At 38.5% G+C, this 16,768-nt stretch overlaps 1 protein-coding gene across 1 annotated transcript in view; it reads left to right on the top strand.

Moving 5' to 3' along the window:
• The window catches only part of MYBPC1 (myosin binding protein C, slow type), a 76,356-nt gene that overhangs the window by 34,391 nt on the left and 25,197 nt on the right, over positions 1-16,768 (top strand). Inside the window, exons 5-14 of the mRNA XM_010005808.1 lie at positions 442-590; positions 917-1,034; positions 2,315-2,363; positions 3,958-4,014; positions 7,558-7,724; positions 9,737-9,869; positions 11,869-11,993; positions 13,089-13,194; positions 13,902-14,068; positions 15,635-15,797. Coding sequence (XP_010004110.1) covers positions 442-590; positions 917-1,034; positions 2,315-2,363; positions 3,958-4,014; positions 7,558-7,724; positions 9,737-9,869; positions 11,869-11,993; positions 13,089-13,194; positions 13,902-14,068; positions 15,635-15,797 — 1,234 coding nt within the window. The remainder of the gene's footprint in view (positions 1-441; positions 591-916; positions 1,035-2,314; positions 2,364-3,957; positions 4,015-7,557; positions 7,725-9,736; positions 9,870-11,868; positions 11,994-13,088; positions 13,195-13,901; positions 14,069-15,634; positions 15,798-16,768) is intronic.

Below are 16,768 nucleotides of genomic sequence, written 5' to 3'. Positions count from 1 at the left end.
CTCTTTCCCCTTGCTTTTCAGCTTAAAGAATCAAAGACAGAAATGCATAAAGAGCTCTACGCTTCCTTTTCCAGACTGGAGTTTATTTACGTTACAACTGCTTGGTGGCCTAGGAATAGCTGTGCTTGTTTTAGTCAAGGGAATTCAAATATTGGGAACAATTCACCCATGACAACATGGAGCTTTGCCTCAACTAATTTATCCTGCTTCTCAGTGTCTCAAGCTCCATGTTGACATGGGATGAAGGATTCCAGACCAAAAATAATGAATGTCTGTAACACTGCAATACTTTCATGGCTTGTGTGACTTCATCTGATTCATACTGTAGTGGTACAGCAAGCACATTGAGACTGGAAGGAGCAGTAATAAAAGAAACTTCTACAGACGTGACTGACAAACCGCGTTCCGAAATGACTGCACTATTTTTTATCTTTCCAAAAGGTGGGAATATTACATTTATAGCCAAAGTAGAAGCCAAAGATCTTCTCCGAAAGCCAAATGTTAAGTGGTTCAAAGGAAAATGGATGGACCTTGCCAGTAAAGCAGGGAAGCACCTGCAGCTGAAAGAGTCCTTTGAGCGTCACACTAAGGTGTGTTTTTGATTTTCCTTCTTACGGGGACAAAGCTCCAAAGAGAGCTTAAAGATTGGTTTAAGACAACAGGTAGAAATTCCAGAGCAGTGTATTCTAACCCTGGATCCCTCCCACAGAATTTGGTGGTGAGCTCTGACCCTGCACAGACACAGACTTTTCGGCTCTTCCACCTCAGGACAAGTAGTGGGAAATCAAAGTTTTCCATTGCCATTTCTGAGTTCCAGTTTCCTTCCAGAGCCCTTTATTAGAAAGATGGATCTTTTCTCTTCTGCTTTGTGCAAATGTATCCCCCACATTGATGAACAATTATGTTTGATTTTTAGATTCACACATTTGAAATGCATATCATTCAAGCTAAGTTAAACTACGCAGGCAACTATCGCTGTGAAGTATCTTACAAGGACAAGTTTGATAGTTGCTCTTTTGACCTTGAAGTCACTGGTAAGACTCCACTTGTGTTCGTAAAGCTTTATAAAGTTTTTTAATGTTTTGTGGTTGTTGTTGTTGTTGTTTTTACCTGAAATGCCATCTAGTTTTGTTCAGAACCTTTAAATGAAGTAATTCTTAAAGTAAACATTTTTAGAATAAAACTCTGAGAATTTTCTTAAGTATCTGTAATTTATTGTCTATATGAACATTGGGATAGATAGCATGGGACACTTATCAAAAAATAAGAAAAGCTGGCAGATAAACCTGGCATTGAATTCAAATCAGACTCTGAGGTAGCCTTAGGGCTGAGACAGAGGTAGCCTTAGGGGTATTCAGAGTGTGACGCTTCATCTGGCAGCATCGGAGCAGAAGGACATGGAGTGGTCATGGCTCACCAGTGCTTTGCATTCTGATCATACTCTGAAATCTACTTCTTCTCCTCTCCATCAAAATAAAGAACAGCACAATGTGGACAGCACTGGAGAGCCGTGCCTTTGCCAGCTTCTGTGTTAAAAGGCCTTACTCTGGCATAGGTTAACCAAAAGGCTTCGAGAGCAGTTCCACAAGTTCAACAGCACACACATACCTGCACAATCTGACTGAGAAAGACTAATGTCTTCCAAAATGCCACTACCAGCAGAGAGTGGACAAAATAGTTCTGAACCCTCCTAAAGCATGCTTACTGAAAGGCCTAGGCCAGACTGCTCCTTCACCAGTCAGAGGAAGCTGGTCACAGTTAAGGGGGCAATTGATGGCTGTCAGCCCAAAGGTAGTGTGGGCACTCTGAGGTCAGGTAGTGTGGTCAGCAAGTCAAGGGCCAGTCTGGCTGCATCCATTCACTGGTTCTGGACCAGAACCATCTAATCTGAGTTAGGTTGCCACAAACAGGTAACTTGCACAAGGGGGATTCACCCTTGGGATCCCCCTTGTATGGGGATCAACCAAGAATGTTCAACATGAGTCTTTAGCTGTGGAGAAGATTGATGCTGAACATACTGAGAAAATGCCAAGACACAAGCCAGAAAGAAGACCCTGTGCACAGGCAGAAAGGGGCTGGGAGAGAAACATCACAGAGACAGGTATGCTATGCAGAACTGTGGAAAGCAGTTAGAGAAATCTATTAATTAAACTTAGATTAGCACTGAGCAGCTTTGCATTTATCAGAACTTAATGCCAAAGAAGCAGCACAAACTGCAGTCACTTAGTAGAAAACTGAACTACTTACACTGATTACACAAATTAGATTAATTTTCTATTAAGTTTTTAATTCCTGTATTACTGTTATTTCATAGAAACCCAAGCTTCTCAATCCATTGACATCAGATCTGCTTTCAAAAGAAGGTAACTTCCAGCGGTGATCCCTCGAAGCTTCTCAGTAATGGATGCTGGTAGCATACACAAAACATTCATCAATCTTGGCAGACAGTTGTATCAAGTACTTTTTAAAAAAAATGTGGCTTTTTTGTAAATAAAAATTGAAGAAGCAGGGTTAAGGGTAGTTCATAGTAGGCAGAATATCTAGAATAAATAGCCAGTTACAATATATAGACAGTACATAGGATATTAAATAAACTACTGTGAAATGGCAGTGTCATTGCTTTAAGGTAAAATCGAATATTTAAGGCAATTAGATATATGGGATTTTAGAGGGTTTTAAAATTATATTTTCATTTAGTAAAATATTCTACTGCATGTTTTCTGAAAGTTGTCAGCTACAATATGAAAGTTCCTGGCCCAAATCCTGTACTGATTGAAAGCAGAGAGAAAATTCACACTGATTTCAAGAAGACAGGATCTGCTTTTATGTCCTCTCATAGTAAAAAATGTGTCATAGGGTCATCATTACAGAAAACCTACAAGAAATACATTGCAGATGATGTAAGATAAAGTTTTGTGTCTTAAGTTTTATTAACCTTGTGATAAAATAGCTATTCAAACCTGTATAGATGCCATCTTTATATTTTATGGAGAAAATTTTCTTACAAAGACAGAAATATTCAGAATGAACATGTTTTACAAACAGAAAATAATTGTACTTTGTTAAGTGGCACATACAAGCAAAACTGTGATTAAGAAGTAAATGCTTTTATTTAGAGGGATATGATTTAAATGGTAAATGCAAAAGAAATTGCCTTCAAGGTGCACTCCTTTCTTGAGCACAATTTAAAAAGACTGCAGTAACTATTCTGCCCGAGTAGGTGCCAATATCTGAATATTTTCTGATTTTCATCTTGGATGAAATATTGGCATCATTTGACTTAACTTTTGCAGGATTTTGCCTTTTTCACCAGTATTGAGGGTATTTTTGTCTAAATGTGCTTTATAATAAGGTATTACTGCTTAAGGTCACATTATAGAAAGAAATGTATCTTCACAGGACTGTGATTCTATCTGTAAAAATGCACAATGCACTGTTTCTTCTTTTTTTAACTCATTTCTCCCTTCATTTAGAAGGGAGAAGGTTAAATCTGAAGTGTAATACTTTGCAATCAGTATTTGGCACAGCTGTGCATTGTTAAAAGCACCATCCAGCAATGCAAATCTTTGTTTTATATTCAGAGCAAAAGATCAGCACAAGCCCTTTGTTTTTATACACATATATGCTGGAAAAGAAAAACAAAGCTGGTTGTGTTGACTAGCTCACATTTATTTGTGTTACTGAAATCTAACACAAATTGTGGCAAATTTATGTATGCAGTTACAAAAATTTGCCATCAAAGTATAATAACAAGCAATACAAACCTTTGTGTTATTTTTCACAAGTGCCTAAGGAAACATAATTGGTGTGAAAAAGAATACAAGTTTGTGTTGATTTTATACCATTATTTGTGTGTCTAGACAGTGTTGAGTATATAAGACATAGAGCGTCTGCAATGTGTGTTGTCTAAATCTTCCTGTATTAAACAAAGATTTGATGTTTTTCTGTTAATAACAGCGGTGAAGGACAAGAGGATGCAGGAGAACTTGACTTTAGTGGTCTCCTGAAACGTAGGTGAGAACCAAGTGATGCAGTGAGCAGGTGTGGATTGCAAACTATTAGGTTCACACACAGAAAGAGTCAGGTGCAGCACTGATAACTTATTAAGAATTTTCTGACCTTTCATTTATTTTTGTTTTTCCAAATATTGTTCTCATAGTATAACATGCAAATGCTCAGTTAATTGTACCTTTAAGTGTGCAGAAAAGAAACCTCAGACTTGAGTGCACTGGGAAAAAAAAATACCTACAACCTAAAGAAGCCAATAACATTTAGTATACTTGCTATTTCTTTTGTGTTTGCATGGAGGGTAGGGGGGGACAATTTCCTACACAGGGATGAGCAGTTCAGAAAATTGAGTCTGGTGCAGGAGTAAAAAACTGCAAGGGTACACCTTAGTTTGATTTAATAAGCATTCTGATATAAAAAAATAATATATTATGTTTTCAAACCGTAAATATTGGTGTTAATTCTTAGTAGCTTTCTGTTTTGCTATGTGCATAAAGATGTTGAATGGTGTTTTATTCAACTTAAATGCTGTGATGGAGAAAAACTTGGGCACATATTTCTCTGCTTTGCCTCAAAAATCTGGTTTTATGATAGTTACACCTCTAGCCCAGTTTATTCTTTTAACAAATTAAGTCAAAATAGTTAATTCATATTTCTTTTTTTAATTTATCACGGAAATTCTATATTTCATAGAAATCAATGGCAACTGACCACAGAGTATTGGAAAAATAACTAGATCTTATATCTCATTTACCACTTACTCCAAAAGAGAAAAATATACAGTATTAATTAAATAGATAGTTCACAATGGGCTCATGGGCTATAATGGTGAGGATAGAATTAAAAGATTAAAGTAAAAGTAGGCAGTGAAAGGAGCACCTCAACCAATTCAAATTCACCAGGTCTTTGGTTTTTTAACCTTCTCATCCCTAATTAGGATCTTCCGTTTGACATTTTATCATACTAATACAACTTGCCATGATAGTTCTCATGACTGCCTGTGGGGTGTTTAATTAAAAATATGGGAGCTGCATGTAAGAGGTCTTGGTGGTTCGTGGAATGAGAAATGTGATTTACTGGTCCCTACCACTTCACTAACAAGTACCTCATGTGTTTTCTATCATAAATACCATATAGCTGTATAAACATAGTATAACTATTGTGTGGTTAATAGAGCAAAGTTTTAGTTTATAAACACCATCATCTGACATTGGTCAAACTGGTTCATTGTGCACTTGTTTCAGGCATTGAAATGCAACCTCATACTTCTGAGTTTAATTTAATAAGAGTGTTAATTAAGCCCTAGTGGCTATTAATATCCATTTTTGCAATGACAAATAAAGGTAATTTCAGGTTTTTTTCAAGGGGAATGCAAGTGTATTCCTTCTCTTTTGTATAGCTATATTCCCAAGGAAAGAGCCAGACTTTTCACCTGTGGTGCATCATAATTGAAACATGTTTTAAAAAAACCCGACAACTAACAACAAAACTCACCAAAAAAAACCCCCAAACAGCAACCTAAATGCATAGAATCTATCTACTGCCTGTTTCCTAATTTCGTGCTGATCTTGCAGGAACACAAACCAGTCCTTGTCTCATTGACACTCTGTGACTGGTTATGCTTCATCAATGCAATGGATCAGTAATGGCACGAAATTCCAAAAAGGCACAAGATCTCAAAAACATTCAAACATTTAGGTTCTTTTTTTCCTCCTTTCTTTTTTCCTTTTTTTTTTTTTTTTTTAAAGTACATTTTTCAATGACATGCACATCTTTCAGGGAAAAGATCTGAAAAGGATTTTATGGAGAGGTCAGTCTGCTTAGGAAGTACCAAGCACTGTTTGCCCACTATCAACAGCAGAAATCATTGTGGTCTCAGAGCAAAGCTGATTTGCTCTAAGTGTCCACATTTGTTCTCCATTTACACAAGAGGAAAAAAAGAGCCTGGAATTAATTATTTCAAGGTAGTTGAAAATCAGGGTACTGTAACTAATCCTCATTCTCAACTACTGCCTGATTTAAAGGGGCACATTACCCTCCAGAGTGTATCTCTCCTTAGCATGGACAGGCATTGCATGGTGAACAGCCAGCCCTGGGAGAGAAGAATGCCACTCCATGGGGTGTGTCAGCTTGTAGATATGTTTACTAGCTGATCTCAACTTGCTGCCACGCAGAAGGGGCCTCACTGAAACACCAGTGTTGGCTGTACATAGTCACCCTCCAGAAAGCATCAGCCCAGATACAAGGAAAAGGAACAAAACCTAAAATTACACACCTGAGATTGTCTAACAAGAATTCTAAGATTCTAATGTAAGTATTTCAAAGATTACTCGCTGAGAAGCATCTTTTCCCATTTTTAAATAACACAAGCATAATACAAAAATTAGTAATGCTTATAGCAAAATGGTTTTCCATAGCTCTTCATCCAACCATGCAGAGACTCTCAGGGATCCCCAGTGCTATTTCTGTGTATGGTAAAGAGAATTCTCTGTCAGACTTGATAGCTCAGCTCTAACAGTGACTCACTCCAAAGCTCAGTCTTTTTTGATTTCTCAAATATTTATTTTCTCACTCTGTTCTCAAAAGTATTTTCTCAGACCAATTATATCAAATAAGAATGATCCTGGTCTGATCCTAATGAATTTACAGGAAGAAAAACATATGGATTTCTGCTCCAACTCCCTGAATGTTCTAGCAGTTCACTTTTTTGAGCTAAGTTGTAAATCTCAAAAATTATAATTTTGTTTAGGATGCTTCCATTGTTCTCTCATTTAATGGCTGCCATTGTGAAAATAATTGTACTTCTCTTTATTGGTTGTCGTAGCTTGGAGTTGCAGATAGTAAATACAGTATTGAAACTTCTGTATAAAGGTGATGCTATTCACAGAGATTTCTGAAAACACCTCCTGCCCTTAAGACTGAAATAAACATGGAAACCAACAGACTCGTCTTCAAAGCCCAAGCTGGTGTGGAAGTCTCCAGTTCCTATCCATATGCCAACTTTAAGTAACTGATAAGCAATAGTGTAACTACGAACAGGCAAAGATTCCCTTGGATTTCAATGTACTTTCATTGCTCACCCCGAGTTACAGAGACTCGGGATTTTAAAGCATTTTTATAAAATTATGAAATGTATGCATTAGACTCAGATCTCAGTGATGCCATAATAGGCTTTAACTGATTCTGCCTGAGTTACAACGGATAAAACTGATCTAAGTGGGATTAGTTCATATGCTATTATAGTACCACATTTTCAAACTGTAGTTGTTTGTTGTTTTTTTTAAATAATGAAACAATATAAAAACTTCCATAAGTAAATACATCAGAAAAAGCCAAATTAGAACATACCCAAATTCTGCCATGAAGAAGTGTAAAGTGTGTATGTCATTCTGAGCTATTCCACTCTTACTAAGTGAAATACAAAAAATATGATAGTGGCCTTCATATTTTGATAATTTCTAACCTCACCATAGATTCAGTATCACCTTTTTTATGGTGTGATGAAGTCTCACTAACTCTTCTTCCATAATTTTATTCTGCTACTGTTAGAGAGGTTAAACAGCAAGAGGAAGAACCTGAGGTAGATGTGTGGGAGCTCCTGAAGAAGGCGAAACCCAGTGAATATGAGAAGATTGCTTTTCAGTATGGTATCACTGACCTGAGAGGCATGTTGAAGCGTCTGAAGCGCATGCGCAGGGAAGTGAAGAAGAGCGCAGGTATGGATAAGGCAGAATATTCTTATGTTCAGTAGTCAAACATGACAGCCCACTATAAAATCCCAAACTTGCTTCGTGTTCATGTGAAGGGGACTTGCATGCTTCAACTCAAGACTTATTACTGCAAAGAGTTAATCAGAAGGTGGCTTTGGTCCTCAGTGCTTCATGTCAATGCCCTATCTCATTCAGTGCTTGCCAAAAGCCTCCCTCCTTCTTGGCCAAACAGCAGTTCCAACTGGAACAAAGTCCCCCAGTTATGTGGAAAGGTGTTCCCTGAACAAACAGTATGGAACTTAGACCTTCTTAGTATCTATGAATATCTTCTGCTCTAAAACAATATCAATTCAAACACATTGTTAGCCCTTCACAATTTCATTGATCTGACTTTCTTCTGAAATCCCACCTACACTAAAAATCAGCCACCCTGTGCTGTGTGAGGATATTCAGGCCTGTCTTCTCTACTATATAGCATGAGTGGTATAATACATACATAAATATAGATATGTTTATGTGTATATGTGTATATATATGTATATAAAATATACATTGTGTTGCATAACATGTATAAACACATAGACAGACATATAGATACAACACACTACCCATTATACTACTGTGCCATTTTCTTGTTCCTGGAAAGCATTTCAGAACTGGATGCAATGTATGCATCTGCTGTTCCAATGGTTTCCTGAAGGACTTCTTATCATGTAGGTGAAATCCTCCACAAATTCAGGTGACTGATATACCCTCCTTATCCATTACCTCACATCATAACTGGCCACAGCTGAGGGAGGGAGAAATTGAGCTTTTGGGTTTTGGCTGAGCCACTCGGTCAATTTCTGTATCCAGTGGAGCTCTATAAGGGATCAACAGGTTTCCTAGGGAAGTTGTGGCTGCCCTCTTCCTGAAACTGTCCAAGGGCAGGTTGGACGGGCCTTGGAGCAATCTGGTCTAGTGGAAGATATTCCTGCTCATGGTAGAAAGGTTGGAACTAGATAGTTTTTAAGGTTCCTTCAAACCCAAAACATTCTGTGATTCTATGAAAGGGGTATCTTCCAGCATCTCATCCCCTGGGACCAATCCATCTGGTCCCTCTCCCCAGTTTCCTGCTGCGTAGGACAGAGCTGCCAGCCATATCACAATTTTTCAATGGTCAGGGTTTTCCCTGCAGAAAGGGATCTAGCTGCTGGGGAAATGTCTATAGTAACGACAGGATGAATCGAGTGTTCTTCCCCCCACACCACCTGTTACAAACTGGAAAATTTTACACTGCAATGATACATGAAAAATCATATTGAGATTTAATATCTATTCCTGTTGTATTGACATATTGTCTCCTGCAGTCGGACATGTCCATGACATCAACCTTAGCAGAAGTTAATTACTTAGATGTGACAAATTTGTTCGAGGCATTATTTTTTTATTTATTTTTGAGCCATAGCTATCTGCCCCCTGGGCCTAATTCTTGAGGCTGGCAATATCTAAGTGTTGATTTTAAAGTGTTTTGAAACATTTAAGTTGCACCTGGCGTTACCTTGCCCAGAACAACTTGGCCTACCTTCCCACACCTCACAGAACTTTTTCGAAAAGCCCCATCAGGCTACACAGGCTGACAACTTTTGCCTGGTTAACTTGTGGTGGTAATAAAGAAGTCATTTGTAACAGATTAATTGGAAATGATCCCATGGCACAGCTGTATACCATTTTATTCTGAAATAGCACTTCTCAGCAAGCTGTTAAAGCTCCATCTGCCTAATATTTTTCAGAATGCAAAGACAGAAGAGGTACTAGCTTGAACTTGGTCAGGATAATCAGATCTGCATAGCTTTGCACTTTTTCTAATGTTTCTAAATAATAAACAGTTTCGTGCAGACTAGCCTAAGAATACAGAGTGATGCATAACATGGTGTGCCTGTATTCTGACAGTTTTTATGGCATTCATGCAATGTAATTTCAGTAATTGTAGTTTTCTGATTATCTTTTTTCATAATAACACTTGGCTTCCACTACAGCTTTTGCCAAAGGTCTTGATCCTGCGTATCAGGTGGACAAAGGAGGTAAAGTAAGATTCATGGTGGAGCTAGCAGATCCAACAGTGGAACTCAAGTGGTATAAAAATGGCCAAGAAATACGTCCAAGTGCAAAGTAAGTGGTTTCATTGTTTATAAGCAGTTATATGGGCACGTGCACGGGTCTATCTCTTTGCTTATGTTGCACCAACTTTATTTCTGAATTAATTACAAGTTAAAAGTATGTAAATTATGATCTATTGCTCATGACCCAGAAATGTCCACAACTGTTAATGCAGATTGGCACCTTTGCCTCAAGCAAAAAGAATTAAAGATCCTCACCAAACATGGAGCTATTTCCTACTCAGTAGTTTTTTAAAAGTTGGGAAGCACAGTGAGTAAATAAGTCTTCTGAAGGAGGTCAGAATCTTGCTACAGTAATTGGTTGCTATGAGGACAGATGTTTATTATCACCTGCTTATCCATCTGGCTCATAAACAACCTGAGGAATGGAGAGTGAGGTTTGTCTCACCTTCCACTACCCAGTTAATGCTCACACTGAAGTCAACAACCACCACTAGCTCAATGTGACTTCAGTCATGTGCAACAGGGCTAGTATACCCAAGTTTCTTCATCATCTGTATCACCTGCATATTGGTTTACTCTCTGGCTTAATCTAGAAGTGGATTTTCAGGTGCAGACACTTGAGCACAGGTAGAGCAATGGCTGGAAGTTGTGCCCAGTCTTTAGTGTGGACACAACAAGCTCCTACAACCCGGTGCAGAAAATCCCATTCTACAGACAGATACAGCTTGGAATGACGATGTGCAACCAGTAATGCACAACAACTTGATGTTCATCAAATGTTGCTCAGCACCACAAAATCCTAGCAGCTTTCTCCTCCAGCCTATGCAAAAATAGTAATTAGTAAAAACTCTCTTACAGAGAAGGGGCAGGTTTGCTTCTTTCTCTTGCTGCAAAAGTCAACAAAGGATTTTTTATTAATATCCATTGTTGACAAAAAATGCATAATAAAGAGGGTAATCTTCTATAACCCCTATATCTGCCATGAGAGTTCAGAACTGGTTTGCAGGCTGTTATATGCGTATCTCTCCAGGAGAAGGACCTGAATTGAAAGGTCCAGTGCATTTCTTCCAGGCTGCTGGAGCAGCTGTGAGGTGTTAATGAGGTTTGGTCACTACAAACCTGGAGCAGATCTAAACTGGTGACATAAAGGTGAAAGGCTCCATATCCCATTACCAAAACCCTATATCCCATTACTGACCTCTTGTGCCATCTGGCCTACCAATAATATTAACTTTTTAACTTTGGCTATTATTATAATTCACAAAAATATCAAGAGTGTTGGAATGAGGATGGTGTCCTTTTACTGGTTATTTTCACCTTTACTCCTCTAGAGTTTTAGACTCCATTTTATTAGCCATCCTTCACAGCCTGCTCATTTTAGTTTTTTTTATTTTTTCATATCACCCAAGCATTAGATTTTGGGCTAAGCTAGAAGATGCTTACTGTCACCCCTCACCTCAGTTCTTTTTTCTAGAAAGTAATGACATTTCTGTTGAATCTGGGAGATTGTTTCCCAGGGCAATTTTTCCAGTTCTATATAAAACCCAGAATTTTCGTCTCTAATAATTCCTTAAAACAACATTACTGACCTCTTGTGCCATCTGGCCTACCAATAATATTAACTTTTTAACTTTGGCTATTATTATAATTCACAAAAATATCAAGAGTGTTGGAATGAGGATGGTGTCCTTTTACTGGTTATTTTCATCTTTACTCCTCTAGAGTTTTAGACTCCATTTTATTAGCCATCCTTCACAGCCTGCTCATTTTAGTTTTTTTTATTTTTTCATATCACCCAAGCATTAGATTTTGGGCTAAGCTAGAAGATGCTTACTGTCACCCCTCACCTCAGTTCTTTTTTCTAAAAAGTAATGACATTTCTGTTGAATCTGGGAGATTGTTTCCCAGGGCAATTTTTCCAGTTCTATATAAAACCCAGAATTTTCGTCTCTAATAATCCCTTAAAACAATTCATATGTAAAAAAAAAAAAAAAAAAAAAAAGAGGTCCAGCAGTTTTGCTAATGTTGCTTCATTCCTGTTCAAATAGGTACATTTTTGAGCACAAAGGTAACCAGCGAATTTTATTCATCAATAATTGTACAATGACAGACGATGCTCGCTATTACGTAACAGCTGGTGATGAGAAATGCTCCACAGAACTGTTTGTGAGAGGTAACTACATCAGCTTGCTCCTGTTTGACCTGCTGCAAATCAGTGTGGCTTCTTTGATCACGACAGAAATTAAGAGGGGGGATCTGGTTCAGTATATTTTTGTGTTTGTATTAACAGCCCTTGGGATTTGTCTGTATTTCGGTGATCCCTGACTGTTTTTTTCCTCATTCTGAGTTTTGTGATTTAGACAAAACCCTGAAATGGGGTTATGGCTGATTTTGTATTGTGAATTGGGACATAGTGAAGCTGTGGTTCCCTTCACCACTGTAAAACCATTTTGGAGACTCATTTGTCATAGCTTTCCCTAACACCACACTTAGGTACCAGATGGCCCTGATACTCTTGGTCAGTCTGATCTGTTTCACAAACCCTCCAGCTTTTAATTTAACTTCTTTCTAGCAGTTAGTTTTCATTCCAGTGGCACAGGTTTAAGAGAAGACTTGATCAAAAGCTATGAATGACTGGCTATTTCTTCACCATTTTTTCTCCCACACTGTTGATAATCTGATATTAATGTCATTTCTTACACATGAACAACAAAATAAACAGAAAATAAGAACTTGCAGGGAGAGAAAAAAATAATTAAATACTTCAGAAAGCAATTAAAAATAATGGAGTTCATTGTTGCTATAAATATCTTAGGACAACTGTTTTACAATCTCTTGCTATTAAATAAACTTGAGTTTTGACAGCAGGAGTGGGTTAAAGCAGTAAGAGCACCACATTATGTCATCATATCATCTTATTGTGCATAAAGGGCTAGAGGCCCTAATGATAGCAGCTTTAAGACAAGGATCTATGAGTGGCAAGATGCATATGTAAGCTTCTTATGTTAGCCTGCCCAGACAAATGGTCAATAAAAAGAAATGGAAAGAAGGTATTAATCTCGGGGGGGGGGGGGGGGAAGTGGTTTTGTTTTCTTTTTTTCTATTTAGCACATTTCCTACTAGCATCTCAATGAGTAATTCCTTTTCTGAGTTAAGGCAGAAAAAATACTGCACTTTTAAGGTAGTATAGTTTTCTATAGCATGGTCTTGAAAACCTCTTTCTCTTAGTTTTCTGAGAGTGTAAATCTGAAATTTTCTCTTTGTAAAGATCCTCCAATTTTGGTGACGAAACCCCTGGAGGATACCAGTACCTATGTTGGTGAACGAGTAGAACTGAGCTGTGAGGTGTCTGAGGATGATGCAAATGTGAAATGGTAAGCCATGCTTTGAACGGGTCCCGCTTTCCCTGAGAATGAAACCCAGAATATTTTAATTGTAAGCAAAAATGGGAACACGGGGGAAGTGGTTTTGTTTTCTTTTTTTCTATTTAGCACATTTCCTACTAGCATCTCAATGAGTAATTCCTTTTCTGAGTTAAGGCAGAAAAAATACTGCACTGAGACTGTTATTAGAATTTTAAGGTAGTATAGTTTTCTATAGCATGGTCTTGAAAACCTCTTTCTCTTAGTTTTCTGAGATTGTAAATCTGAAATTTTCTCTTTGTAAAGATCCTCCAATTTTGGTGACGAAACCCCTGGAGGATACCAGTACCTATGTTGGTGAACGAGTAGAACTGAGCTGTGAGGTGTCTGAGGATGATGCAAATGTGAAATGGTAAGCCATGCTTTGAACGGGTCCCGCTTTCCCTGAGAATGAAACCCAGAATATTTTAATTGTAAGCAAAAATGGGAACACCTTTTTCTATACCAGTGCGCCTGAAAATTGTTAAGAAAATCTCAAGATAAAGTAATTTTAAAATGTAGCAACAGCAAAAATACCCTTACATATTCATGGATGAGTTTGTTTAACCTCTTCTTGTGCTTTAAGTCTTATAAAATCTTCTCTGGAGGTTTCAGTCTATGGGAGCCTTATTTTCACAGGACTTCTTTTGAAAAAATAATAATTCTTTATTTTCCATTAGGTTTAGAAATGGTGTAGAACTTCCCAATGACCCTAAGTCTCGGTATCGGATCAAGGTTGAGGGTAAAAAACACACTTTGATCATAGAGGAAGCTGCAAAAAATGACAATGCAGTTTACTCAGTAATGACAACTGGAGGACAATCAGAAGCTAAGCTTTCAGTTGGTTGTAAGTATCATTCATCTTGTTCTTCAATTTGGATGTCACAGTTTACTAGCTTACAGAAATAAAGAATAAGCTTGCCTTTTCCTGGGGGTTTAAAAGGAGACTTAACTTCCATGCCAATTTCTTTGCTGCAAATCTCCAGAACAATTACTTCCCTTTAGACCCTATTTGTAGTAACAATAGAACTAGTTCTGCTTGAAACCTGAAATTCTGTCACTTTGTTAAGATGGAAAACAAAACTATTCATATATAAATAACATAATAGGTTAGCAAAGAAAAATTTTCAAGGCAAGTGTTTGTTTCACTTTAATTCTTTCAGGTTTTCACAGGAAAGCCAAGCCAAGGCTTTTTAGACAAAAATCAGGAAACTAATATGTTGGTAAGACATAGCCAATTCTATAACCAGGCATACTGTCAACAGGCATCAAGGTCACTTAACCTGAACTCACAGGCACAATCACATTACTGTGTAGCCTCCTCACTATTCTTTGTGCAATATCTCCTTCAAACAGCTGTGTTTTTTAGGGCAATCTATGTGCCCATCCCCTAAAGTTCTCATACACCATGCATAAGCATAGACTGTTTTGGAATACTCATACTGCTTTTGACTGTTTTGTACAAACTGGCATCCTAAGCACAACCAGTTAATGCTGTTCTACCAAGCTGGAAATTATCCTCCGTGGCTATTGAGCTCCCTCATCTGTCCTTTCATGAACCTTCTTCTGAGGATTTTCCAACTGGCTATCTATAAACCACTACTTTTCCCATCACTCTTTGTTTCCTATGTCAGATTATAGTCAGGGATATTTACTGAATACTGACAGTACTGTGTATTCAACCTGGACTCTGGTCTACAGCATCTAATATTTCAGAAGCTGGAAGTGAACTGGGGAATCAGTTCTCAGACTCAAGTTTTACAAAAGCTAGTAATATCTGTGGGTGTCAGTAGGGTGAGCTAAGGCAGTTTAGTAAACATGAGAACAAGCAGTGTGTGCAGTGAGGCTTACTGGCCAGTCAGCCTTTGCTACCAGCTTGACAAAACAGGTTGAGAACTACAGTCCTGACCTGTGATTAAATACTTTGGTAAGTCTCCAAGTTATCTGAGATCAGCTGGGAGAGTGATGAGAGCACTAACATCACTGTTAGATCATAGGAAGGGTGGGTTGCAATCCTTTTTCTATTGCATATGTCTAAGGACACAAGTCTTTCACTTCTTGAACGCTTCTTACTGGACTCATGGGGCTAGAAATATTCTACCTCCAGCATCTAAACACCAGAGAGGGGAAAGCATTCAAATTATGATCCTGGGCTTAGTTCTTTCACTGGCAATATCCATGGAGTTTTCTGTCAGGTCATGGGTATTTTGGATCACCCCTTTTAAAGCATCAGACTACACAAAAAAAAGGCTAATTTATGTAGCTTATACATACATATTGCTGGTATTTTGGCTTGAGAACTTTATTATTGGAGGCATTTTTTTAATTTGAAGACTGTTGTAATAGCCAGCCTGACAGAGTCATGAGCTATTGTTGAGATCAGCATTAATATCTCTGCTGCTGTTTTCCTAAGTGAGACCACTGAAGATATCACTTGCACTAGAAGACCAGACTGTGAGGCTTGGACAGGAAATCCACCTGAAGTGTGAGATATCTGAGAACGTAGAAGGGAAATGGTACAAAAATGGGCAACTTGTTGAAGCTAGTGACCGTGTAAAGCTTTATCACAAAGGAAGGTAAGCCTGTTGTGTATTGACTTGACTTTTGATGGAATGGCACTGTAGAGATGTGCCACTATGGGGTTGCTTCACTGAAAATTATCTGGTCATCAAGCCTAACATCCGTATGTCAAACATATTCATTTTTATCATAAAAGCCACATCTCCTTGCAATTTTTCATCTTGTATCTTTTGGCTGTGGTTCTAAGCTTGAGCTATTGATTTTTCTTGACATTGCTGTTGCTGTTATTATGGAATACTCAGTAGTAAAGTAAATTAATTGTCAGACATTATTAAATATAGTATGTTTTTCTGATAGCTTCTGTTTTTGTCAGCTAAGACCATGTATCTCTGCCCATGCAGAGTATGTGGAGATCTTATGACCACAGCAGGTCATAAGAGAGTAAAAATATCATTGTACTGGAAGAAACAGGTAGTAAGAGAAGCTTGTGCTTTGCTCACTCTTGGCTTGGGGAGGAATGGGTGGAGAGCTGCCCAGCAGGGAGGGACCTGGGAGTGCTGACTGACAGCCGGCTGAGCATGAGCAGCAGTGTGCCCAGGTGGCCAAGGAGGCCAACAGGATCCTGCCCTGCATCAGGAATAGTGTGACCAGCAGGAGCAGGGAAGTACCCTGCCCCCATACTCAGCCTCGGTGAGGCTGCACCTCAAGCATTGTGTGCAATTTTGGGCACTGCAGGATAGGAAGGACATTGAGGTGCTGGAGAGGGTGCAGAGAAGGGCAATAAGGCTGATTAGGGGTCTGGAGAACAGGTCTGATGAGGAGAGGCTGAGGGAGCTGGGGCTGTTCAGCCTGGAGAGGAGGCTGCTGTGGGGAGACCTCATTGCTCTCTGTAGCAACCTGAGAGAAGGTTGTAGTGAGGTGGGTGTTGGCCTCTTCTCCCTAGTGACTAGTGAGAGGATGAGAGGAAATGGGGTCAAGTTGCACAAGGGGAAGTTCAGATGGGATACTAGGAAAAGTTTCTTCACAG

This window comes from Chaetura pelagica, unplaced genomic scaffold (genome assembly GCF_000747805.2).
Source record: "Chaetura pelagica isolate M959 unplaced genomic scaffold, ChaPel_1.0 scaffold79, whole genome shotgun sequence".
Lineage (NCBI taxonomy): Eukaryota > Metazoa > Chordata > Aves > Apodiformes > Apodidae > Chaetura > Chaetura pelagica.
The sequence above is the reverse complement of the archived record's forward strand: the minus strand, read 5'-3'. Positions and strand labels throughout refer to the sequence as shown.